Genomic DNA, 25,660 nt, shown 5'->3' on the forward strand with positions numbered 1-25,660 from the left:
GCTGATTCCTTGTAGATCAAAAGGTCAAAGGTCAAGGCTGCATAAAATCGTCAATTTTCATCCAATTGACCTGAAACTTTTATAAGTTGCACATTGGGTCACATAATTGGTTCACCAATCAAAAACTAGAAGCTGATTCCTTTTAGATCTAAAGCTCAAAGGTCAAGGTTGCATAAAATCGTCAATTTTCATCCAATTGAACTGAAACTTTGATAATTTGCACACTGGGTCACATAATTGGTTCACCAATCAAAAACTAGCTCATTCCTTTTAGATCAAAAGGTCAGAGGTCAAGGCTGCATAAAATCGTCAATTTTCATCCAATTGACCTGAAACTTTTATAATTTGCACATTGGGTCACATAATTGGTTCACCAATCAAAAACTAGCTCATTCCTTTTAGATCAAAAGGTCAGAGGTCAAGGCTGCATAAAATCGTAAATTTTCATCCAATTGACCTGAAACTTTTATAATTTGCACATTGGGTCACAGAATTGGTTCACCAATCAAAAACTAGAAGCTCATTCCTTTTAGATCTAAAGCTCAAAGGTCAAGGCTGCATAAAATCATCAATTTTAATTTTGTATTTCTTTTAAACTGTTTTTCTTATTTTTAGCATATGGAAGAAAAAGACATCTGAATTCAAACAGACGCGGACGGGCATGCATTTTCAGATGCTTTCTAGTCATTATTCTTGTTATTACTTTTGTCATTTGAAGTGGCCTGAGAAACATGCCACGATAACGTGGAACAACGCTCAAGCTGCTACATATCATGCACCTTCCCAAGGTGGAAAAAGGTAATAAAACATGGGAATTCCTCCTCTTTTGCAGTCGAGTCTAAAGCAACGCAGGCGAGGCGAGTGTGAAAATAACACGGAGGGAGTACTCTTATTCATGAGACAGTTGAGGGTTCCAAAGCTTCACTCATAATACGCTCTCCGCCCACACCAGAAGCGGCACTACACGGTACACGTTTACAAAGATAAGTTGCATTGCTCCACCTTCGAAACTCCTAATGAGGGGGATGAATTAAATCGCGTCAACCTTCACTGTATGATCCATAGTCCCCTTAGCAAGTGTTGTTGGTTGAGATTGCATCATGATAAGTAACAACCGAATACATAGACGAAGAAGCTATATCGAATAACTTGACACAAGTGGCCACACGGCCCACCCAGGACCAGGTTTTGGTGGACCGACAGAGTTTTTGGTGGCATTTGGCACCCGGACCACCACTTATTTCAAACCCTGATCGTGCAACATTATCAGTTTTTATAAGCACGATCTGCACAACTTTAGAATATCTATATTATAAAAGGAACCGTGTCTGTCTGTATGTTTGTCGTGTTATAACTTGACAATGGATTAACGGATTTCAATAAATCCAACAACGGTGGATTCGGGTAACTCCTGGGAGTGTTTGTGATCCCAAAAATTTTTAAAAAAAATTATGGGTACATGGATAAGCGTGTCAAAACTGCAAATGCCAACACGTGACGTTGGTTATCCCTGCACGGAGAGCAGGATCTCCCAGGAACCCATTTATTTTCTACCCCCATAGATTAGCCCACCTGGTGCTGGCTTAGTGGTTAGGGTGCTGGCTTGGGATCCTCGGATCCTGAGTTCGAATCCCGGTCGATCGTTGAATTAACGCCAGGGGGGTTCACTCAGCCTGTCATCCTTCCGAGGTCGGCAAATTTAGTACCAGCTTGCTGGGATGAATGTGCTGGTGTGTGCTCCAGTTTAGAATAGGTACACCGTATCCCTGCATGTCGTAAGAGGTGAATAAAGGGTTGGCGTCAGGGAGGTCATCTGGCCATAAAAACATGGCCTCAAAAAGGGAACCATGATGACTGTCATGTGGCCCGCAAGGCTAACCCCTGCTCTAGCAGGAAAAAATGGCCTTAAAAAGGGATTTAAAAAAAATATAGATTCACCATCGCAACAAAGATTGGTATTTCCGTCAGCAAAGCGACGGGTCTTATATTCTAAGTTTACATTAAAACTTAAGCTTCTGAGCAGCGTACGGATTCTGGTGTAATTGAGGAGATCCAATTAAACAAAAACGAAACATGGTCAAAGAGGTCGTCCATCATCTATATAATAATAGCGTAAGTACTCGACTTTGTTATCCCTTTTACGCCGCACCCAGTGACCCTATGCCCACGGCACTAATGGATTTACGATCTACGAACCGCGCTCTTTGTTTATCACGTACAGCCATACTCGAAAAATCTGAATTAGCCGACGTTGGGGCCCAAAAGCATCCGATACGACGCCATCTTACGACGCCATCGTATTGGCGTCTGCTGGGTGAAGGTGAAGCAAGCCGTCCGCTGATTGGACAGTCGAAGGCGACAGCAAGCCGTCCACTGAGTGGACACTCCTGAGCATGCATTTGTGCTGGTGTCGGCGATCGTGGTGTACGCTAACCTCAAAAGTATATCGTAGCGTTGTCATTAAAGTAGATTGCAATAAATACGTTGTTCATATACGCACTCTTCATTCTCATCTTTCTTCCTAACTCTTACTCGGACAAGCAAATCCCCTATGCCATCCATAATGGTACACTCTATCCATACACCACATCCTCCCTTCCGTGGATGTTCCACGGATTTCAGCTAGTCACTATTAATTAGAAAACGAGAAACAAATTCCTCACCGTTGTAGCACCGCCACATTACTCATGAGACATGGTAAGGGTTAGTGAAGGATAGCACGATAGCTCCAATCAAACTCGTTCATGACGTCTCGTCTCTCAGACCAGGCCCATTTTCAGTTCTGTGTAAATAGGATATCAACATTTTACATGCATCTCATCAAGCGACCATTTCCCCAGAGGTCAAACTGAACCTCCATAGTTATGGTAACTAATAACAGTGTGTGACTGTGCCTACACAACTCAACCTGAGTAAGCCCATTTCAATTCCAGCCAATTTTAAACTGCTGGCCAAGTAGATGATCAGAAGGATTATGCACAAATTAAATGAAACAAGCGTTACGCTTAGGTCCCCCGTCGGTGAAGTGATGTGAGTTGACAAAGTGGAAGACACAGAAAACATGCTATGATATGATATTTCGCTCACAAGGTTCAGACATACATGGAGGCGGCCATCTTGGATTTTCAATCTTTTGATTTCAATTTTCAATCCACCCAATTTTCAATAGCGTTCTTCCTTATGCCTAGATACACCCACACACCAGATTAGAAGTTGGTACTTCGCTTATTTTTCAAGATATTCCACTCACAAGGTTCAGACATACATGGCGGCGGCCATCTTGGATTTTGACGTGGCGACCCAATTTTCAATAACGTTCTTCCTTGTGCCTAGATACACCCAAACACCAGATTAGAAGTTGGTACTTTGCTTATTTTTCAAGATATTACGCTCACAAGGTTCAGACATATATATGGTGGCGGCCATCTTGGATTTTGACGTAGCGACCCAATTTACAATAGCGTCCTTCCTTATGCCGAGATACACCCACACACTAAATTAGAAGTTGGTACTTCGCTTATTTTTCAAGATATTCATCTCACAAGGTTCAGACATACATGGCGGTGGCCATCTTGGATTTTGACGTGGCGACGCAATTTTAACCAGCGTTCTTCCTTGTGCCTAGATACACCCACACACCTGATCAGAAGTTGGTACTTCGCTTATTTTTCGAGATAATACGCTCACAAGGTTCAGACATATATATGGTGGCGGCCATCTTGGATTTTGACGTGGCGACCCAATTTTCAATAGCGTTCTTCCTTATGGCACGCACGCACGCACGCATTTAAAATGCATGTTGTTCTTCCTTATGGCAAGATACACCCATACACCAGATTAGAAGTTGGTACTTCGCTTATTTTTCAAGATATTCATCTCACAAGGTTCAGACATACATGGCGGTGGCCATCTTAGATTTTGACGTGGCGACCCAATTTTCAATAGCGTTCTTCCTTGTGCCTAGATACACCAACACACCAGATTAGAAGTTGGTACTTCGCTTATTTTTCAAGATATTCATCTCACAAGGTTCAGACATACATGGCGGCGGCCATCTTGGATTTTGACGTGGCGACCCAATTTTCAATAGCGTTCGTCCTTATGCCGAGATACACCCACACACCAAATTAGAAGTTGGTACTTCGCTTATTTTTCAAGATATTCATCTCACAAGGTTCAGACATACATGGCGGCGGCCATCTTGGATTTTGACGTGGCGACCCAATTTTCAATGGCGTTCTTCCTTATGCCTAGATCCAGCCACACACCAAATTAGAAGTTGGTACTTCGCTTATTTTTCAAGATATGCAGGTTACAAGGTTCAGACATACAGGGCATCAGACATACATGGCGGCGGCCATCTTGGATTTTGACGTGGGTTGCACCCACACACCAAATTCGAATGCGGTCCTTCGCTTACGCACACACGCACACCCGCATGCCCGCACGCACGCACGGACGGACGGGAAAGCCATAGTCCCCCTTTCGCTCCGCTGAGAGACGGGGGACAATAAATGATACTTCCATAAATGCACAGGAGCCACAAGGGATGGAGGGTGAATGGAATGAATTATGGAATCATGTAATCCCATCTGAAGTTTCGGGGATTTTGTTGATGCAAGAATGGTAAAAAATATGATAGGTATTAGTATTCACGTGAAAGTCTCGTACTGAAGAGCCGGGCTCTTGCTTGAGACAGACGAAGTGACGGGCAAGACACAAACTCGTCCGAGAAGATGTTTATTGTAAAAACCAACTCGGGAACTCTGAAAAGCCCGTTTATCGGGCTGCATATATATCCAAAACCAGAAAGCATAACCGAAACCGAAAGCCACGCCTCGCATGACCGACAGGTGCAAAGGATTATAACCGCACGCACGGCACGCTTTGGTGGTCACGTGACCAGCCACCCGGGCGCCGAGGTTGTCTGCCGGTGACATCACCGGCTGGAGCAAGGAGATTCTGCTGCTGGTCTCGCTTGGGGGACCCATGGGTCGCTACACACGCCCCCCCAGAATGGACTTGATCCAGGAAGGTCAACCTGAGGGGGGTCCGGATGACCCGCCCGAAACGACCCCTGGCCAGTCGCGGGGGGGGGGGGGGGGGGGGGGGGTCTGGTGTGGTGGCGGGGGGGGGGGGGGGTGCAGTGGACAGGGGGCGGCCGCGCCGCGGTGGGAGAGCCAGCCGTGGCGGCTGGCCGGCGTCCATGTGGGCCGGTTTGAGGCGGTCCAGCGAAATCCGGTCCGCCCAGCCGCCGATGCTGACGATGAAGGACTTGTTGTCCCGTCGTAGGACCCGGAAGGGTCCGTCGTATGGTGGTCGGAGCGGCCCCCCGTGCGCGTCGTGGCGCACGAAGACGTACTCTGCCGAGCGGAGTGCTGGGGGGACGTAGGATTGGGGGTCGCCATGGCGGAAGGTGGGCACCGGGGCGAAACGTCGGGTGGCTTCCTGGAAGTCCGTGCGCTGGCGCGCGGCGGACCGGGGGCTGGTGGCGTCGGGCATGAACTCGCCCGGTCGTACACCAGCTCGGCGGTGGACGCCTGGAGGTCCTCCTTGGGGGCCGTGCGTAGGCCCAAAAGGACCCACGGGAGCCGGTCGGCCCAGCCGTCGTCCTGGAGGCCGGCCATGAGTGCGGCCTTCATGGAGCGGTGGAACCGCTCGCAGAACACGTTGGCCTGGGGGTGGTAAGCCGTGGTGCGGTGTAGGGTAACGCCCAACGTGCGGGCGATCGCGCCCCATAGTTCGGACGTGAACTGTGGGCCGCGGTCCGACGAGATGTCCGCCGGTGCGCCGAAACGCACGACCCAGGTGGCGATGAACGCCTGGGCCACATCAGCGGTGGTGGTGGAGGTGAGGGGCACGGCCTCCGGCCACCTGGTGGTCCTGTCCACCATGGTAAGCAGGTGGGTGAACCCCTGCGATGGGGGAAGGGGACCCACCAGGTCCACGTGGACGTGGTCGATCCGTCGCTCCGGCACGGTGAAGGGAGCCAGCGGAGCCTGGGTATGCCGGTGGACCTTGGCCCGCTGGCAGGGTGTGCAGGCGTTGGCCCAGTCGCGGACGTCCCGTCGCAGCCCATGCCAGACGAAACGCACCGCCACCAGCCGCTGGGACGCCTTCCGGCCCGGGTGAGAGAGGCCGTGGAGCGAAGCAAAAATGCGACGCCTCCAGGTGACCGGCACAACGGGGCGAGGTCGGCCTTGGGAGATGTCGCACAGCAGGACTGTGTCCGCGAAGGGGACGTCAGCCAAGCGGAGGCCTGTGTCCGCCACCCGGAGCGCCTGCACCGTGCCGTCGGTGGCCTGGTCCGCTGCCATGAGGGTGAAGTCGACGCCGAGGTGGACGGCGTTGGCGCCGGCTCGAGAAAGGCAGTCGGCCACGGCGTTGTCCTTCCCGGCGACGTGCCGGATATCCGTGGTGTACTCCGACACGGCGGAGAGGTGGCGCTGCTGGCGGGCCGACCACGGCTCCGTGACCTTGGCCATGGCGAAAACCAACGGCTTGTGGTCGACAAAAGCCGTGAACGGGCGGCCCTCCAGGAGGTGGCGAAAATGGCGGACGGCCAGGTACAGCCTGAGGAGCTCACGGTCGAAGGTGCTGTACTTTAACTCGTTGGGCAGGAGTTGCCGGCTGAAGAATGCGAGCGGCTGCCAGGCCCCGTTTACCCATTGTTCATGGACCGCGCCCACGGCGTAGTCGGAGGCGTCTGTGGTGAGGGCGATGGGAGCCTGGGGTACCGGGTGGGCCAGCAGCGTGGCGTTGGCGAGGGCCCGTTTCGCGCTGGTGAAAGCAGCGTCCATGTCCGTGGACCAGACGAGGTCGCGCTTCGCCGGCTGGCCGCGGAGGGCGGCGTACAAGGGCCGCATGAGTTGCGCAGCTTGGGGCACGAAGCGGTGATAAAAGTTCACCATCCCGAGGAACTCCTGCAGCGCCTTGACGGAGCGGGGGCGCGGGAAAGCGGCAATGGCTTCGACTTTGGCCGGCAGCGGCACAGCGCCGGTCCGGGTGATGCGGTGGCCCAAAATGTCGATCGTCGCCGCACCGAATTGACATTTGGCCGGGTTGACGATCAATCCGTGCTCGCTGAGGCGGCCGAACAGCGTCCGGAGGTGGAGGAGGTGCTCGGCTCTGGACGTGCTGGCGACGAGAATGTCGTCCAGGTAGGTATAGAGGAACGGCAAGTCGCGCAGCACGCCGTCCATCAGGCGCTGGAACGCCTGCGCCGCGTTTTTGAGGCCGAAGGGCATCCGGAGGAATTCAAAGAGGCCGAAAGGTGTAATCACGGCCGTCTTTGGGATGTCGGCCGGGCGGATGGGCACCTGGTGGTACCCCCGAATCAGGTCCACTTTTGAAAAAATGGTCCGCCCCGCCAACTGGGCGGAAAAATCCTGGGTGTGCGGGACGGAGTACCTGTCGGGGGTAGTGGCGTCGTTGAGGCGGCGGTAGTCGCCGCATGGCCGCCATCCGCCCCCGGCTTCGGCTTCGGGACGATGTGCAGCGGCGAGGCCCAGGCGCTGTCGGAGCGCCGCACGATGCCGAGGCGCTCCAGCGCCGCGAACCCGGCCTTGGCGACGGCGAGTTTGGCGGGGTCGAGACGGCGAGCCCGGGCGTACACCGGCGGGCCCGTAGTGGGGATGTGATGCTCGATGCCGTGGCGCACCGCGATGGCCGAAAACGTCGGTCGTGTGAGGGCCGGGAACTCCGCAAGGAGGCGTGCGAAGTCGTCCACCAATGGGAGGGCGCAGGAAAACTCGGTGGGTGCGGCACGGCTCAAGGCGCATGCCAGGGAGCTGAAAGTTTCGGCGTTGACGAGACGCCGGCGTTTCACGTCGACCAGCAGCCCGTGGGCGCACAGGAAATCGGCCCCGAGCAAAGCCATGGGGACGTCCGCCGTCACGAACTCCCAGTGAAAGAGCTGGCTGCCGAAGCGGAGGGCGACGGTGCGTGGGCCGAAGGTGCGGATGGCAGAGCCGTTGGCCGCGACCAAGGGGGGACCGCAAACGGCGGCCCGCCTGTCCTCCGCCGAAGCGGGAATGACGCTCAGCTGAGCGCCGGTGTCGCAGAGGAAGCGCCGTCCCGACGCTCGGTCCGTGATGAACAGCAGGTTTCCGGAACGGCCGGCGTTCATTGCTGGTAGGGAACGCCGGCTCGCCCGTTTCCCGACTTGCCGAACGTGCACGGGGGCCGACATGATCGGGCCTACCGCCCGAACCTGGCGTGGAAATAACACCAGGCCGGGTTCGGCGGGGGCTCCGGTCGACGCGTCGGGCCCGGGCGACGCGGCATCGCCGCTGCCAGTCGCGCCGGCTCGGCGGCCTCCGGGAAGGAAACTGCGTCACGGGCGTCGGGCGGGTGGGCGGGAAGGCTCCCGGCCGCCACCCCGACGAGCTGGCTTGCCGAAGCGATCTTGTCGGCCTCCTTGGCGAGGTCGCGGGGGTTCACGATGGTCGTACCTGCCAGGGCGACCCGTACCTGGGCCGGGAGCTGGCGAAGAAAGAGCTCCTGAAACAGGAAATCCGAGGGGTGCTCGCCAAGCAACGGGAGCATGCAATCCATGCGTTCGGACGGGCGCGTATCGCCGAGCTCAGGAAGGTCGAGCAGGTGTCGTGCGCGCTCAGCCGGGGAGAGGGCGAAAGCGCCCAGCAGAAGTGCCTTGATGGCGTCGTACTTGCCGTCAGCGGGCGGGTTCTGGAGGAAGCTCAGGCAGCGGGCGGCGGTCGCGGAGCGAAGCGCGGCGACCACATAATGGTATCGAGTGGCGTCCTCCGTTATGCCACGCAGGGCGAACTGGGAGTCCGCCTGCGCGAACCAGACGGCGGCATGTGCTTCCCAGAAGGTGGGCAGTTTGAGGGACACTGCGGTGTCCATCGCGCGTCGTAAATTCGGGGTCACCAATGAAGAGCCGGTCTCTTGCTTGAGACGGACGAAGTGACGGGCAAGACACAAACTCGTCCGAGAAGATGTTTATTGTAAAAACCAACTCGGGAACTCTGAAAAGCCCGTTTATCGGGCTGCATATATATCCAAAACCAGAAAGCATAACCGAAACCGAAAGCCACGCCTCGCTCGGTGGTCACGTGACCGACAGGTGCAAAGGATTATAACCGCACGCGCGGCACGCTTTGGTGGTCACGTGACCAGCCACCCCGGCGCCGAGGTTGTCCGCCGGTGACGTCACCGGCTGGAGCAAGGAGATTCTGCTGCTGGTCTCGCTTGGGGGACCCATGGGTCGCTACAGTACCATCTTAATCCTGAATATCAGCCCAAGGGTGGAGCAAAGCAGAACGAAAGTGCACTGGAGCTGATACAACTCAAATTGACACCAAGTGACTTCTAATATATGGCTTCGCCATGATAGTCAGGGCCCTCAGGGATATTTTGGTTCAAATTCTTCCAAAAGCATCAAATTTGGCGCAGATGTTGCCCATGCCATACTCTTTCGATTTTTGACGGGCGCCAAGGGCGGTATGATCTGGGGACCATACCGGTCCATCCCGCCATGTCACCTGACCTATGACGTCATAATTAGGATATGCATCCAATCACATGGCGTACTATAAGTGGTCAAAGTTCAAAATGAATCGATCGAAAAAAGAAGGCAGGGATCCATTTTTAAGGTTTTCATAAAATCCAATATGGCCGCCAGGTCACATGACCTATGACGTCATATTTATGACATGTATACAATCAGGTATACATGAACCCGGATCATGATCGCACAAAAATTAAACACAAGGATATGGCATACAGTTCATAAAACATCAAAATCCGTACCTTTGTAATTAGACTGATGAACTGCATATGCCTGAAAATTAGGAAATAGACATGTAAATATTTCCTCTAATTGTCAAAAATAAGGTCAGAGTTCGATTACCCAACCCAGAAACATAAAATGGTGAACCTCGCGTAAATCTTGACAAAAAACTCAAAAACCGACATGTTTGACTCAAAAATGACCTTTAAGATGACCTTGAGGGTTGACCTTGACCTCGAATCATCAAAATAACATCATAATTGGATTCCTCGACCTCGAAAACCCCTGAAAAGTGGTATCATACATAATTCCAACCCTTTTGGTTATTTAACTGATTTTCCTCTAATCCGGGTGGCGGCCATTTAGTATTTCGCCAATATGGGGCCCCCGGGGGGGGGGGGGGAGGCGCCCGTCTTGGCGCCCGTCAAAAATCGAAAGAGTATGACATGGGCAACATCTGGGCCAAATTTGGTGCTTTTGGAAGAATTTGAACCAAACGGCCCCAAAATATCCCTAAGGGCCCTGACTATGAGCCTTGGATCAGTATAAAAAGTTGAAGCAAGAAACAGCAACCAGTGGAGGTACGTCTTTGTAGTCCAAAGGACCGGCTCATTGCGACTCAGTGGCAAGAATGGCCGAGTGACGGAATCGGATATCGCAAACGTGTTTTCAACCAATCGAGGTGAGCAGCTATACAAGGCATGCGGGAATTAATGAATCAAAGAAAGCAAAAGGAAAACCGGTTTTACAGAAGCTAAACTTCAGATTTAATACAAACAATGCCTGAACATAAAAAGCATAATCATGAAAAGCAAGCCAACACCTGGGGCAAATCAGAACATAAATACACATTTTTAAAATCATAGTCGACTTCATTGCAGTAAGAATGGCAAGGGGATTATTCAATGTGATCATATACGACTGTTCGTTGTTAAGACTCGCCCCAGTGAAATAAAGGAAAATTCGAACTCGGTTTCCAAACTACTGATTGACTAGAAACACAATTAATACAAAACATAGAGAAAACACAAACCAAGGGGATAAAGTAAAGAGAGCGGGGAAGAGATCAGAAGAATTCCTTTGTCTCGTGCAACACATCGAGGCCAAAAATTAATTAAATAAAAATCCAATAAACCACATACTCTCACGTCCCAAAACTACACGTTTCCAAAATAGAAATTAACTTACCGAGTAACTGAGCAATTTGATGACAACATCCAGATCATCATCTGGCTCTGTGTGGGCCCTTTAATCAGAGATATGGTGGGGATAAGAGTTACAGAGAAGAACAGAGAGATATATCTACTGGACAGGAACAGAATGGGAAAGAATCAGCATGATGGGTACGAGATAACAAGCTGGGCACTGTCGATCACCAACCGCATCATCAGAGCTGGGCACCATCGATCACCAACCGCATCATCAGAGCTGGGCACAATCGATCACCAACCGCATCATCAGAGCTGGGCACCATCGATCACCAACCTGATCATCAGAGCTGGACACCATCGATCAACAACCGCATCATCAGAGCTGGGCACCATCGATCACCAACCGCATCATCAGAGCTGGGCACCATCGATCACCAACCGGATCATCAGAGCTGGGCACCATCAATCAGCAACCGGATAACCAGAGCTGGGCACCATGGATCACCAACCTGATCATCAGAGCCGGGCACTATCGATCACCAACACATCATCAGAGCTGGGCACCAGCGATCACCAACCGCATCATCAGAGCTGGGCACAATCGATCACCAACCGGACAATCAGAGCTGGGCACCATCAATCACCAACCGCAACATCAAAGCTGGGCTCCATCAATCACCAACCGCATCATCAAAGCTGGGCACCATCAATCACCAACCGAATCATCAGAGCTAGGCACCATCGATCAACAACTGGATAATCAGAGCTGGGCACCATCGATCACCAACCTGATCATCAGAGCTGGGCACCGTCGATCACCAACCTGATCATCAGAGCTGGGCACTGTTGATCACCAACAGGATCATCAGAGCTCGGCACCGTCGATCACCAATCGGATCATCAGAGCTGGGCACCATTGATCTCCAACTGGGTCATCAGAGCTGGGCACCGTCGATCACCATCTGGATCATCAGTTGGGCACTGTCCATTATCGAGGTTTCAAGCAGAAGCCCAATTACTTATCTGAACAGTGGCTCCACAACCTTAGCTGTGTTTGGTCATCCAATTCGAGGCAAAGAGTTAGAGAGAAGAGGTATTCAAGATTCAATGTCTATTCTTTGATCGAGCCCCAAGTTGATAACAATAGGGCTGCGAAAGAGAGAAAAAAAATGACCTCGCATACAACAACAACAACAACAACAACAACAACAGGCATTTTAAGGCCATTTTCCCTGCTAGAGTGGGGGTTAGCCTTGCAGTCCCCATGACAATCTTCTCCATTTTGCCCTATTTTCTGCATCTCCCCTTGTTAACCCCCTTGCCCGCATTTCTTCTTCCACCATCTTTAGCCAAGTCTTTCTCGGTCTTCCCCATCTTCCACTTCCTTCTACATTCATTTCCATCACTCTTCTCAACCAGTCACTTTCATCCTTCCTCAACACATGACCAAACCATCTCAACCTGTTTCTCTTCACAGCATCCATCACAGGCTCTATTCCCATCATCTTTTGCAATTCATCATTTGTCTTCCTCTCTCTTAACGATACTCCGCACATCCACCGAACCATTCGCATTTCCACCCTTTCCAGCCTTCGTTGCTGCTCTACGTTCATTACCCATGTCTCGCTCCCATAAATCATAACACTTCTCACACATGCAGCATACACCTTTCCCTTCAGCTTCAACGACACTCCCCTCATCGTCAGCACTCCAATCAGTTCCCGAAACTTCTTCCATGCACATCTCACTCCAGCAACCGTTGACGAGTCTGATCCACCTTCTCCATTCAGCATGTCTCCGAGGTAGCAAAATGTTTTCACACCTTCCAGCTTCACGCCGTCTCCAAGATCCAACTCAACATTTCCTCCATCTGCAGCTCCCTCTGTGCACACCTTACACTTGAATGTAGCTGCCACACTGGTTAATGACCCTCTCAGACCACTACATTTTTGATGAACCCACTCAGCGCACATTGTACATTGAATGAAGTTCACTCCAACACCCTTCCTGCAAACAGCACACGGCCACTTCCCAGTTCTTTCCACCTCACCACATGCTTTACCACTTGCCATCACCTTCGTCTTTCCGATATTCACCTTCAGACCTTTTGTCTCCATCCATTCCTTCAACTTGTTCATCTTCTCCTTCAGTCCAACTATACTTTCTGCAATCAACACCAGATCATCTGCATACAACAACTCCCATGGTAAACCCTCCTTTACGTTCCGAGCCAGCACCTCCATCACAGCTACAAATAGTAGTGGACTTAGTACCGACCCCTGATGCACTCCCACCTTCACCTCAAACCCACCACTGTTCCCGTCCTTCGTTCTTACAGCTGTGCGCACTCTTTCGTACATTGCCATCACTACTCTGATCAACCATTCCTCCACTCCTAACTTCCTCAATGCCCACGTCACTACTTCGCGTGGAACCCTATCGAATGCTTTCTTCAGATCAAGAAACCCAAGAAACAACTTCTTCCTCTTCTCCATGTACTTCTCCTGTAACTGCCTTACAATAATAAGCACGTCTGTCGTTCCTCTTCCTGGCATGAATCCAAACTGCATTTCGTCGATCTTCACTTTCTTCCTTTTCCTCCTCTCCAACACCCTTTCCAATACCTTCATTCCATGCTCCAATAACTTTATCGCTCGATACGAGCCACAGTCCAGAGGGTTACCTTTCCCCTTGTATGGAGGGACGAGGGTACTCAGTTCCCAATCCACTGGAATGCGGCGTTCTTTCACCACCAGATTACAGATCTCTGTCATTCTCTTCACACCCCAACTTCCTGCTGCCTTCAACATATCTCCCACAACTCCTGTCGGCCCTCCCACTTTTCTACTCTTCATTGCTTTTATCGCTTCCTCAACTTCCTTCTCAGTTATCTTCTCTGCCGGTCCTAAAACTGGGTTACTCTCTATGTTGCCATCCCATTCATTCTCTGCATTCAACAGCATTTCCATATATCTCTTCCATCTTCCTTTAATTCCATCTGGGTCCACGATTTGTCCCACTTTATCCTTCAAGCAACTCACCCCCATCACATCACACCTCTCTTTCGCTATCTGCTTTGCAATACTGAATACCGCTCTCTGACCTTCTTCCAAATCCAAGCGTTCTCCGAACATTTTCCTGCATGCCTCCTGCGCCTTTGCTACCTCTTTCTTTACAGCCTTCTTGGCTGCCTTATAACTGCACATCGGATTTTTATGTGAAAAAATAAAAAATATTTTTTCACATAAAACCGCTTTTTTGCGCGCAAAATTTTTTTTTGCTATTTTCCGAGAAAAACAAATATTTCGCCCTTTTTCGGGAAAAATAAAATAAAATGCCCTTTTTGGTCGAAAATGTCTGGCAATGCTAAAAAAAATTAGGGAATTTTTCGAAATTTTTAACTGCGATCGAAATGTTTAACTGCGATCGAAATTTTTAACTGCGATCGATCTCAAAAACAAAACGTTGCGTCCACTTGCGTGCGTTGCGTCCCCAGCGTGTACAGCAGTGAGGCGGTGTACTACAGTGAGAGAGTGTACACAAAGTGTGAACAAGTCTCCTATCAAGATGAGTGCTGCTCTTCGTGACAAGTGGCTGAAGGAATTCAACGCTGGAGGCGATGGGGCCACCTTCAAGTACGTGTCGAGTGACACGGCTTTCTGTCGAGCTTGTGAAAAGACTTTCCGGGCGAAGCAGAAGTCTGAGCTGGCCCAACATGTCCGAGGAGACCGCCACAAGAACAACTTGGCCTTGAAGAAGAAGAGGACGGTCACGCAAGCCACCATGGAGGACTTTGGTGGCGGAAAGAGGCACAAGTGCGACGTCGTGGCTCAAGAGCTGTGCCAGGCCATGCTGGCCACTGGCATTCCATGGTCGAAATTGGAAAACCCTGCCCTCCGGTCGTTCCTGGAGAAGCACATCACTCTCCAGATCCCCGATGAAAGCTGGATTCGAAAGCACTACCTCGACAAGTGCTACGACGAGGCCTTGGCGGGGTTCCGTGCCGACCTCGGACAGCAGCCCATCTGGCTGTCCGTCGACGAGACGACTGATTCGGCAGGTCGATATGTGGCCAACATCATCACGGGACGCTTGTCCAAGGAGGGGTACTTTCGTCCCCACCTCGTCCAGTGCATGTTTCTGGAGAAGACCAACTCTGGGGAGATCGTGCGCGCAGTCAACGACACGCTGCGCTATCTTTGGCCTGATTTCAAGCCGGAGTGCCTCAAGGTCCTCGTCAGCGACGCCGCGGCCTATTTGATCAAGGCCGGCCATGCCCTGAAGGAACTCTTCCCGGACTTGCTGCATGTGACTTGCGTTGCCCACGCGCTCCACCGTGTCTGCGAGACAGTCCGAGAAATGTTCAAGGACGTCAACGACCTGATTGCCACGACGAAGAAGGTGTTCGTCAAAGCCCCGTCGCATGTTGTCCTTTGGAAGGAGCAGCAGCCCAATCTTTATCTCCCCCCCCCCCCGGAGCCCATTCTGACTCGGTGGGGGACGTGGATCGACGCCGCGGTGTTTTACACCGAGCACTTCGAGGCCGTCAAGGACATTGTGGACCAGCTGAACGATGACGACGCGATGGCAATCCGGAGTGCCAAGGACCTGTTCGGAAAGGCGGACATCAAGCTCAGTTTGGTCTTCTTAAATGCCCACGTGTTGTTCATCCCGAAGATCCTTTAGCAGCTGGAGGAGGCCGGCATGGAGCTGGCCAAGGCCTTCCAGCTCCTTGATCAGGCCAAGGAGGAGCTCGAAAAGATCCGAGGCTGCCGTAAGGAGATCCTGCTCACCAAGTTCAAGGCGGTGCTGCAGCGCAATCCCGACATTGGTGTGCTGAGGACAGTGGCTTTGATCCTGGATGGAGATCAGCACGGATCTGAGGTTGGTGTGCCGGCTGGAGTCAAGCTTGCCGACATCCCCCTCTTGAGGTACTGCCCCATCGTCAGCGTCGACGTGGAAAGGTCCTTCTCCGTCTACAGAAACGTCCTCACCGACCGCCGCCACCGCCTCACCAAGGAGAACATTACCAAGATAATGATTTCAAACACCTACTTTAACCGTTCCTAAAAGGGTCTTGTCAATTTCTTCTAGTCCTCTACTTATCAAACAATGCGGTTGCAATAAAGGTACCTGAACGTCATTTTGTACCTGTTTACTAGCCCAGACTGCTTAATGTTGTGCAGGAAAAAGCTTACCATTTTTTGTTCTTTTTTTGACTGATTTCTGAAAAACTTGGTAATAATAAAAAATGAATAAAACGGGGGGAAAAAATATTTCGGGATTTTTTCACATAAAAAAAAAAAAATTCCGCTTTTCAAAACATAAAAGGCCTATTTTCTTAACATAAAAATCCGTAGTCTACAGTTATAACTTTCATGCTCTGCCTTTTCTGCACCCGTACCCTTCGCCTTCTGCCACTCCTTGAACTTCTTCCTCTTCTCATCAATCATCTTTCCAACTTCATCATCCCACCACCATGTTTCCGAATGCCTCGGTGATCCTTTTGTCCATCCACATACCTCACCAACAGCTCCCAACAGACTATCTTTCATTGACATCCAATCACTTTCAAGCTCAACCACATCATCCTCTGCCATACTCAGCCTCTCTTTTAATGCCTCCCTCACTGTCACCTATTTCAACCTCCACACCTTAATTCTCGGTTGGTACTTCACCGGCCGAGCTCTCCTCGCACCTCTCCACCTCCTCTCCACTCTCCACCTATCACCCTTATGTCGCAGACAACCAAGTGGTGCTGTGAAACAGCCTCCTCCCCCGGGATAACCTTTGTGTTCCGGAGGTGCCCCCTATCTCGCCTACACACCATCAGGTAGTCAACGGTTGTCGTCGACCCACCTGACGTGTATGTAACAAGCTTATTATCCTCTTTCTGGAACTGAGTACAATATTACAAATCAACAAATCAGCTCCATCAGAAAACTCCAAAATCCTTTCTCCTTCTCCATTCCTCACACCATATCCGTAACCCCCATGAACTCCCTCAAAACCATCCATACTCTTTCCCACATGTCCATTTAGGTCTCCTCCTACCGCATTATACATATACATAATACAGATAATTAACTCGCATAATACAGATAATTCAGTGCACGCTTTTACAGCCGTGATTGGAAAGAGCCGAAAGAATGTTCAATGACCATGGAATATCCTCCTTATTACAACCAGTAATACCCATCCATGTAACCATCCATCCCTGGAAAAGCAGATACGCGTTTGATGCTACACTGTATAAACATTGAGGCAGACATTATTGCGGTATCGTCTCGAGATACAAATGCTCTCGTGTTGCTAATAGCACACTATAACTAAATGAATTGTACCCAGCTATGGATGAAGTGGGGCACATTCAAGAAGTTAAGGCACATTCCAATTCATGAAGTTCACCTGAGGTTACCCAAATAAGTTGTTGACCCATTGTTGGCATTCCATGCCATCACTGGCTGTGACCGTGTGTCGCAACTGTTGGGACACAGCAAGAAGACGGCTTGGAAGGTATTCCAGGAACAGCATAGTGTTACATGTCTAGGTAGGGGGAAATTAACACCAGTTACTGCCTCAGCTGCTGAAACATTCAGATGCATAAAACATGTAATAAAAACACCTCACCACCAAGTAATTCAAAACACCTCATCACCAAGTAATTCAAAACACCTCACCACCAAGTAATTTAAAACACCTCACAGCCATAAAACACGTAATAAAAACACCTCACCACCACGAAATTAAAAACACCTCACCACCATGAAATAAAAAACACCTCACAGTCATAAAACACGTAATAAAAACACCTCACCACCACGAAATTAAAAACACCTCACCACCACGAAATTGAAAACACCTCACAGCCATAAAACACGTAATAAAAACACCTCACCACCACGAAATTAAAAGCACCTCACAGCCATAAAACACGTAATAAAAACACCTCACAGCCACAAAATTAAAAACAACTCACCACCATGTCATTTAAAAACACCTCACCACCAAGTAATTCAAAACACCTCACCACCACGAAATTCAAAACACCTCATCACCAACTAATTCAAAACACCTCACCACCACATAATTAAAAACACCTCACTACCTCGTAATTATAAATACCTCACCACCACGTAATTATAAATACCTCACCACCACATAATTCAAAACACCTCACCAACCACGTAATTCAAAACACCTCACCACCATGTGATTTAAAAACACCTCACCATGTGATTTAAAAACACCTCACCACCATGTAATTTAAAAACACCTCACCACCATGTGATTTAAAAACACCTCACCACCACGTCATTTAAAAACACCTCACCACCACATCATTAAAAACACCTCACTACCTCGTAATTATAAATACCTCACCACCATGTAATTATAAATACCTCACCACCACGTAATTCAACCTCACCACCACGTAATTCAAAACACCTCACCACCATGTGATTTAAAAACACCTCACCACCATGTGATTTAAAAACACCTCACCACCATGTGATTTAAAAACACCTCACCACCACGTGATTCAAAACCACCACAACGTTATTAAAAACATTTCACAACCACAGAAACAAAAGTTTGAGAGAGTCGTTAAGTGACAACACAGACACTGCCCAGATGTGTAGATACAGACTTGGCATTTAATATGGAATTATTTTTTTTTCTTGACTTGGGTTTACTTTCTTAACTCAGTATATCAATCTGGTGAGTTTCTTTTACACTTTGGTGATTTATTTGTTAAAAGAACCATGTCACTGATTGTCTCTCGCAGCAAGAAGTCAACAACAGGATTATATCACAAGTGGCGTGGCAAAATGTACGGACAGGTGCATTTGATGATTGGCTTCACAGTCGGGTATACAAGGGTTGTTGCGTTCTGTATTAGTGGAAAACAACTGCTGCACATCTCCAAAGGTTATTGCCGCTTCCTCTGGAGATGGACCGTCAACTCGACAATGCTGTTTGTCATGGAGTGGTGGCTTTACAAAATTACGACATGAAACAGCGTGCTATTGCTCGGCAGAATGGCATCACTCAAGGTCAGGTGTCAAAGATCCTGAAACGAAATGCTCAGAGGGGTGTCCCTACTCCAATACCGAGGACAGGACGTCCCCGCAGAACCACAAGGAGGGATGATCGCCAGCTGCACCGGTTAGTCCGCAATGGCCGTACCAAGTCAGCTAATCGGCTTAGGGCTGAGTGGCAGCAACTGACAAATGTGCCTGTATCCAGAAGGCTAGTCAACCAATGACTGGTTCAAGCAGGCTATTGTGCCAAGCGTCCCCTGAGAAAGCCACGCCTGACCAAACAACACCACCAGCGCCGATTGCAGTGGGCCAGAGAGCACCGTCAATGGCAGCCAGGACACTGGAATCACGTGATCTTCGGTGACGAGTCTAGATTTCTGGTCTATCGTCAAGATGGCCGCGTCCGAGTGCGCAGACAAGTGCATGAAGCCTACAACAAAGATTGTATAGTGCCAAGAGTCCAAGCTGGAGGTGGTGGGGTGACCGTTTGGGCTGCTTTTCATGCAGGGGGCAAAACTGACCTGATTGTTCTGAATGGAAACCTGAACCAGTTCAAGTACAGGGCCATTCTGGAAGAGGCATTGCTTCCATTTGCTCGTGCAGCCTTTCGAGGAAACTTTGTCTTCCAAGATGACAATGCACGGCCTCATCGTGCTCGCATGATCCAACACTTTCTTGCTGACCGTGGTGTAGAGCATATGGAGTGGTCTGCCATTTCCCCGGATATGAATCCGATAGAGAACTTGTGGGCAGAATTAACGCGTCAAATCGACCACTTGGACCAGCAGCCGACCTCTGTGCGTGAATTGCAGCAGGCTATTGTCACTGCATGGCAAGCGATTCCTGTCCAAACCTTGGCAAATCTCATGAACAGCATACCTCGACGTGTACGTGCTCTCCTGAATGCTCGTGGGGGTTACACGAAGTACTGAACTGTAATTTTACTGTCCGTAATCCCAGTCGTAATTTAACTTTTGTTTTTGTTAAAAAAAAATTTGGCTAATGTGCAAAATAAAGAGATGCTTCTGGAAAACGTACAGAAGTTTAACACAGTACTGTCCATGAATTGAGTTCGATATCAGTTTACATCACTTTCAAGGATCAATTTATTTGTTTCGAAATGTCAAATGTGGTTTTTCTTTCTTTTAAAGGTCACATTAACAAAATCTAGAATAATTTCAACATAATTCCAATGAACTTTTGGTTCTAAGACATCTTGAAAAGTAAGTTCACCCCCACAAAAAAAATATTCCATATTAAATGCCAAGTCTGTATATTGGTAAAACTGGACGAAGTTTGAAACAAAGGCTAGAGGAACATGATATAGCATGTAGGCTGGGAAAGTTGACACAGTCAGCCATAGCACTTCATTGTCTGCATTCTGGCGACAAGTTTGACTTTGACGGGACCCGTATCCAAGATACGACGCCCAATAAATGACAGATTGATAAATGAAAGCATGGTATGTGACACAAAACACACCTCTCATAGAAATGGCAAAAACTGGATGGTACAAACAGCTGGAGAAGAAGGTCAGCAACAAACAACAACACTCGGTCCCAAACACCACACCCACGTGTGAAGACCCAACGGAAACTCCAACAATCACACAACACAAACCTCATCACGTCCAACCCTGGCACAAAACCACACATGTCCATGCCCCGCAAAACAACAAGGCAACACATATCCTCACACACACTCTTACAACACAAGATCACATGTAAGTAATAACAAAAAAGAGCAACACACTCTTACAACACCAGATCACGTGTAAATAATAACAAAAAAAGAGCCACACACTCTTACAACACTAGATCGGGTGTAAGTAATAACAAAAAAAGAGTAACACACTCTTGCAACACCAGATTAAATGTAAGTAATATTAATAACAAAAAAAAGAGCAACACACTCTTGCAACACCAGATCACGTGTAAGTTGTAACAAAAAAAGAGCAACACACTCTTGCAACACCAGATCACGTGTAAATTGTAACAAAAAAAGAGCAACACACTCTTACAACACCACATCATGTGTAAGTAACAAAAAAGAGCAACACTATCTTGCAACACCAGATCGCATGGAAGTAATAACAAAAAAGAGCAACACACTCTTGCCACACCAGATCACGTGTAAGTTGTGACAAAAAAAGAACAACACACTCTTGCAACACCAGATCACGTGTAAGTAATGACAAAAAAAGAGCAACACACTCTTGCAACACCAGGTCACGTGTAAGTAACAAAAAAGAGCAACACACTCTTGCAACACCAGATCACGTGTAAGTTGTAACAAAAAAAGAGCAACACACTCTTGCAACACCAGATCAAGTGTAAGTAATAACAAAAAAAGAGCAACACACTCTTGCAACACCAGATCACATGTAAGTAATAACAAAAAAAGAGCAACACACTCATGCAACACCAGACCACGTGTAAGTAATAAAAAAAGAGCAACACACTCTTACGACACCAGATCACGTGTTTGTAATAAAAAAGAGCAACACACTCTTGTAACACCAGATCACGTGTAAGCAATAACAAAAAGAGAGAAACATACTCTTGCAACACCAGATCACATGTAAGTAATAAAAAAGAGCAACACACGCTTGCAACACCAGATCACGTGTAAGTAATAACAAAAAGAGAGAAACATACTCTTGCAACACCAGATCATGTGTAAATTGTAACAAAAAAAGAGCAACACACTCTTGCAACACGAGATCATGTGTAAGTAATAACAAAAAAAGAGCAACACACTTTTACAACACCAGATCATGCGTAAGTAATAACAAAAAAAGAGCAACACACTTTTACAACACCATATCATGTGTAAGTAATAACAAAAAGAGAGCAACACACTCTTGCTACACCAGATCACGTACGTGTAAGTAATAACAAAAAAGAGCAACATACTCTTGCTACACCAGATCACATGTAAGTAATAACAAAGAAAGAGCAACACACTCTTGCAACACCAGATCATGTGTAAGTAATAACAAAAAAAGAGCAACACACTTTTACAACACCAGATCATGTGTAAATAATAACAAAAAAAGAGCAACACACTTTTATAACACCAGATCATGTGTAAGTAATAACAAAAAAGAGCAACATACTCTTGCTACACCAGATCACATGTAAGTAATAACAAAGAAAGAGCAACACACTCTTGCAACACCAGATCATGTGTAAGTAATAACAATAAAAGAGCAACACACTTTTACAACACCAGATCATGTGTAAATAATAACAAAAAAAGAGCAACACACTTTTATAACACCAGATCATGTGTAAGTAATAACAAAAAAGAGCAACATACTCTTGCTACACCAGATCACATGTAAGTAATAACAAAAAAGAGCAACATACTCTTGCCACACCAGAACACATGTAAGTAATAACAAAAAAGAGCAACACACTCTTGCTACACCAGATCACGTACGTGTAAGTAATAACAAAAAAAAAGAGCAACATACTCTTGCTACACCAGATCACGTGTAAGTAATAACAAAAAAAGAGCAACATACTCTTGCCACACCAGAACACATGTAAGTAATAACAAAAAAGAGCAACATACTCTTGCCACACCAGAACACATGTAAGTAATAACAAAAAAGAGCAACACACTCTTGCTACACCAGATCACGTACGTGTAAGTAATAACAAAAAAAAAGAGCAACATACTCTTGCTACACCAGATCACGTGTAAGTAATAACAAAAAAAGAGCAACATACTCTTGCAACACCAGATCAGGTTTGCAAAAAAAAAAAAAAAAAAAAGACCTTGAGCACCGGCACGTGACCCGAAGCGGCCACATGGTGAATAAAAAACCTGGTAAGTGCCGAGGCTCGTGGTCCATTGGCCAGAGGAAGCTGGCTGTGAAGCGGGTGAAACATCAATAAATGTCAAATTTGTGGAGTAGATCTACAGACTTGGCATTTAATATGGAATATATTTTTTTTCTTGACTTGGGTTTACTTTCTTAACTCAGTATATCAATCTAGTGAGTTTCGTTTCCACTTTGGTGATTTATTTGTTAAAAGAACCATGTCACTGATTGTCTGTCGCAGCAAGAAGTCAACAACAGGATTATATCACAGGTGGCGTGGCAAAATGTACGGACAGGTGCATTTGATGATTGGCTTCACAGTCGGGTATACAAGGGTTGTTGCGTTCTGTATTCGTGGAAAACAAGAGCTGCACGTCTCCAAAAGTTATTGCCGCTTCCGCTGGAGATGGTCCGTCAACTCGACAATGCTGTTTGTCATGGAGTGGTGGCTTTACGAAATTACGGCATGAAACAGCGTGCTATTGCTCGGCAGTATGGCATCACTCAAGGTCAGGTGTCAAAGATCCTGAAACGAAATGCTCAGAGGGGTGTCCCTACTCCAATACCGAGGCCAGGACGTCCCCGCAGAACCACAAGGAGGGATGATCGCCAGCTGCACCGGTTAGTCCGCAATGGCCATACCAAGTCAGCTAATCGGCTTAGGGCTGAGTGGCAGCAACTGACAAATGTGCCTGTATCCAGAAGGCTAGTCAACCAACGACTGGTTCAAGCAGGCTATCGTGCCAGGCGTCCCCTGAGAAAGCCACGCCTGACCAGACAACACAGCCAGCGCCGATTGCAGTGGGCCAGAGAGCACCGTCAATGGCAGCCAGGACACTGGAATCACGTGATCTTCAATGACGAGTCTACATTTCTGGTCTATCGTCAAGATGGTCGCGTCCGAGTGTGCAGACAAGTGCATGAAGCCTACAACAAAGATTGTATAGTGCCAAGAGTCCAAGCTGGAGGTGGTGGGGTGACCGTTTGGGCTGCTTTTCATGCAGGGGGCAAAACTGACCTGGTTGTTCTGAATGGAAACCTGAACCAGTTCAAGCACAGGGCCATTCTGGAAGAAACATTGCTTCCATTTGCTCGTGCAGCCTTTCGAGGAAACTTTGTCTTCCAAGATGACAATGCACGGCTCATCGTGCTCGCATGATCCAACACTTTCTTGCTGACCGTGGTGTAGAGCATATGGAGTGGTCTGCCATGTCCCTGGATATGAATCCGATAGAGAACTTGTGGGCAGAATTAACGCGTCAAATCGACCACTTGGACCAGCAGCCGACCTCTGTGCGTGAATTGCAGCAGGCTATTGTCACTGCATGGCAAGCGATTCCTGTCCAAACCTTGGCAAATCTCATGAACAGCATGCCTCAACGTGTACGTGCTCTCCTGAATGCTCGTGGGGGTTACACGAAGTACTGAACTGTAATTTTACTGTCCGTAATCCCAGTCGTAATTTAACTTTTGTTTTTGTTATAAAAAAATTTTGGCTGATGTGCAAAATAAAGAGATACTTCTGGAAAACGTACAGAAGTTTAACACAGTACTTTCCATGAATTGAGTTCGATATCAGTTTACATCACTTTCAAGGATCAATTTATTTGTTTCGAAATGTCAAATGTGGTTTTTGTTTCTTTTAAAGGTGACATGAACAAAATCTAGAATAATTTCAACATAATTCCAATTAACTTTTGGTTCTCAGACATCTTGAAAAGTAAGTTCACCCCCACAAAAAAAATATTCCATATTAAATGCCAAGTCTGTACTTTTACTTTGTGGTTGGAAGCACCTTTCTTTCCTTAAAAAATAACCCCAACCACCCCAATCTTTTCCTATATATACTCGTGTGTGTGTGTGTGTATATATATATATATATATATATATATATATATATATCCAAGCTTCTCATATACAGTGTCTGCCCCTGTGCCATACCCTATGTATCAGGAGTACCCCCAATTGATTAAGCTTATACTGCATCTCACATTGCGGCACCTTCAGAAAACTTCAATGGATAAATTGTGCCTAGTGCTGTTCTCGTGCCGTCATCGGTACAATGTTGTGATGCCGAAGAGAGCGTTAAGGATATTTGTCTCTACGGCCACGAAATCGGGAAACATTCATGGGTATTTTATGGGTCTTGTGTCTGCGGATTATGGATAACACTAATTGAGTGCTGAATGTGTCTCTAGTTGAGATGTGCCGTTACGAGAGAACATCTTCAATAGCAAAAGTAAAGCCAAAATGGTGGCCATCTCGGAATCCAAGCTGGTTGACATAAAATATTATATGCATATCATCATTAGACCTGATGACTATAAGGAAATGGGTTTGGACACCAAATACAAGACTTCATATGGATCAAAATCGTGCAAAATACCATTTTCAAATGACGGCCATTTTGTTTTTCATTTTGAAGCTGAAAGTGTGAAAATTGAGCCCATAATACAATTTATTCAGATTCAGCACCCAGAAATTAGGCACAAACGGTTGCATGTCAGGTAATTTGCCCCCAACATTATGAATTATAAACAAAAGGAACCAGACTACAATACTCTTACAGAGCAACGGTGCTGCAAAAGCAGTTTCTGGGCAAGGGTTATAGTGGGTGATTTGCCATTGGGGGTTATACTGGGTGATTTGCCATTGGGGCTTATACTGGGTGATTTCCCATTGGAGGTTATAGTGGGTGATTTGCCATTGGGGGGTTAGTGGGTAATTTGCCATTGGGGGATATACTGGGTGATTTGACATTGGGGGTTATAGTGCATGATTTGCTATTGGGGGTTAAGTGGGTGATTTGCAATTGGGGCTTATACTGGGTGATTTGCCATTGGAGGTTATAGGGGGTAATTTGCCATTGGGGGTTATA

The 25,660-nt window shown here is 47.9% G+C and overlaps 1 protein-coding gene across 14 annotated transcripts in view; it reads right to left on the bottom strand.

Moving 5' to 3' along the window:
• Positions 1-25,660, bottom strand: part of LOC137426657 (uncharacterized) — a 114,911-nt gene that overhangs the window by 71,693 nt on the left and 17,558 nt on the right. For 4 of the 14 annotated variants that reach the window (XM_078779166.1, XM_078779165.1, XM_068115407.2 and 1 more), the window contains exon 2: positions 2,664-2,782. The exons of 3 other annotated variants lie outside the window; for them this stretch is intronic. Coding sequence is in view for 6 of the 11 variants with exons in the window: in XM_078779165.1 (XP_078635291.1) it covers positions 2,664-2,689 (26 nt within the window). In the remaining 5 variants the exon portion in view is untranslated. Of the gene's footprint in view, positions 1-2,663; positions 2,783-11,239; positions 11,314-17,313; positions 17,452-25,660 lie in introns of those variants that run through there. 7 more of the 14 variants (XM_068115409.2, XM_078779168.1, XM_068115408.2 and 4 more) reach the window with 4 other exon arrangements.

The sequence above is a fragment of the Myxine glutinosa genome, chromosome 5 (genome assembly GCF_964187855.1).
Source record: "Myxine glutinosa chromosome 5, kmMyxGlut1.1, whole genome shotgun sequence".
Classification (NCBI taxonomy): Eukaryota; Metazoa; Chordata; class Myxini; order Myxiniformes; family Myxinidae; genus Myxine; species Myxine glutinosa.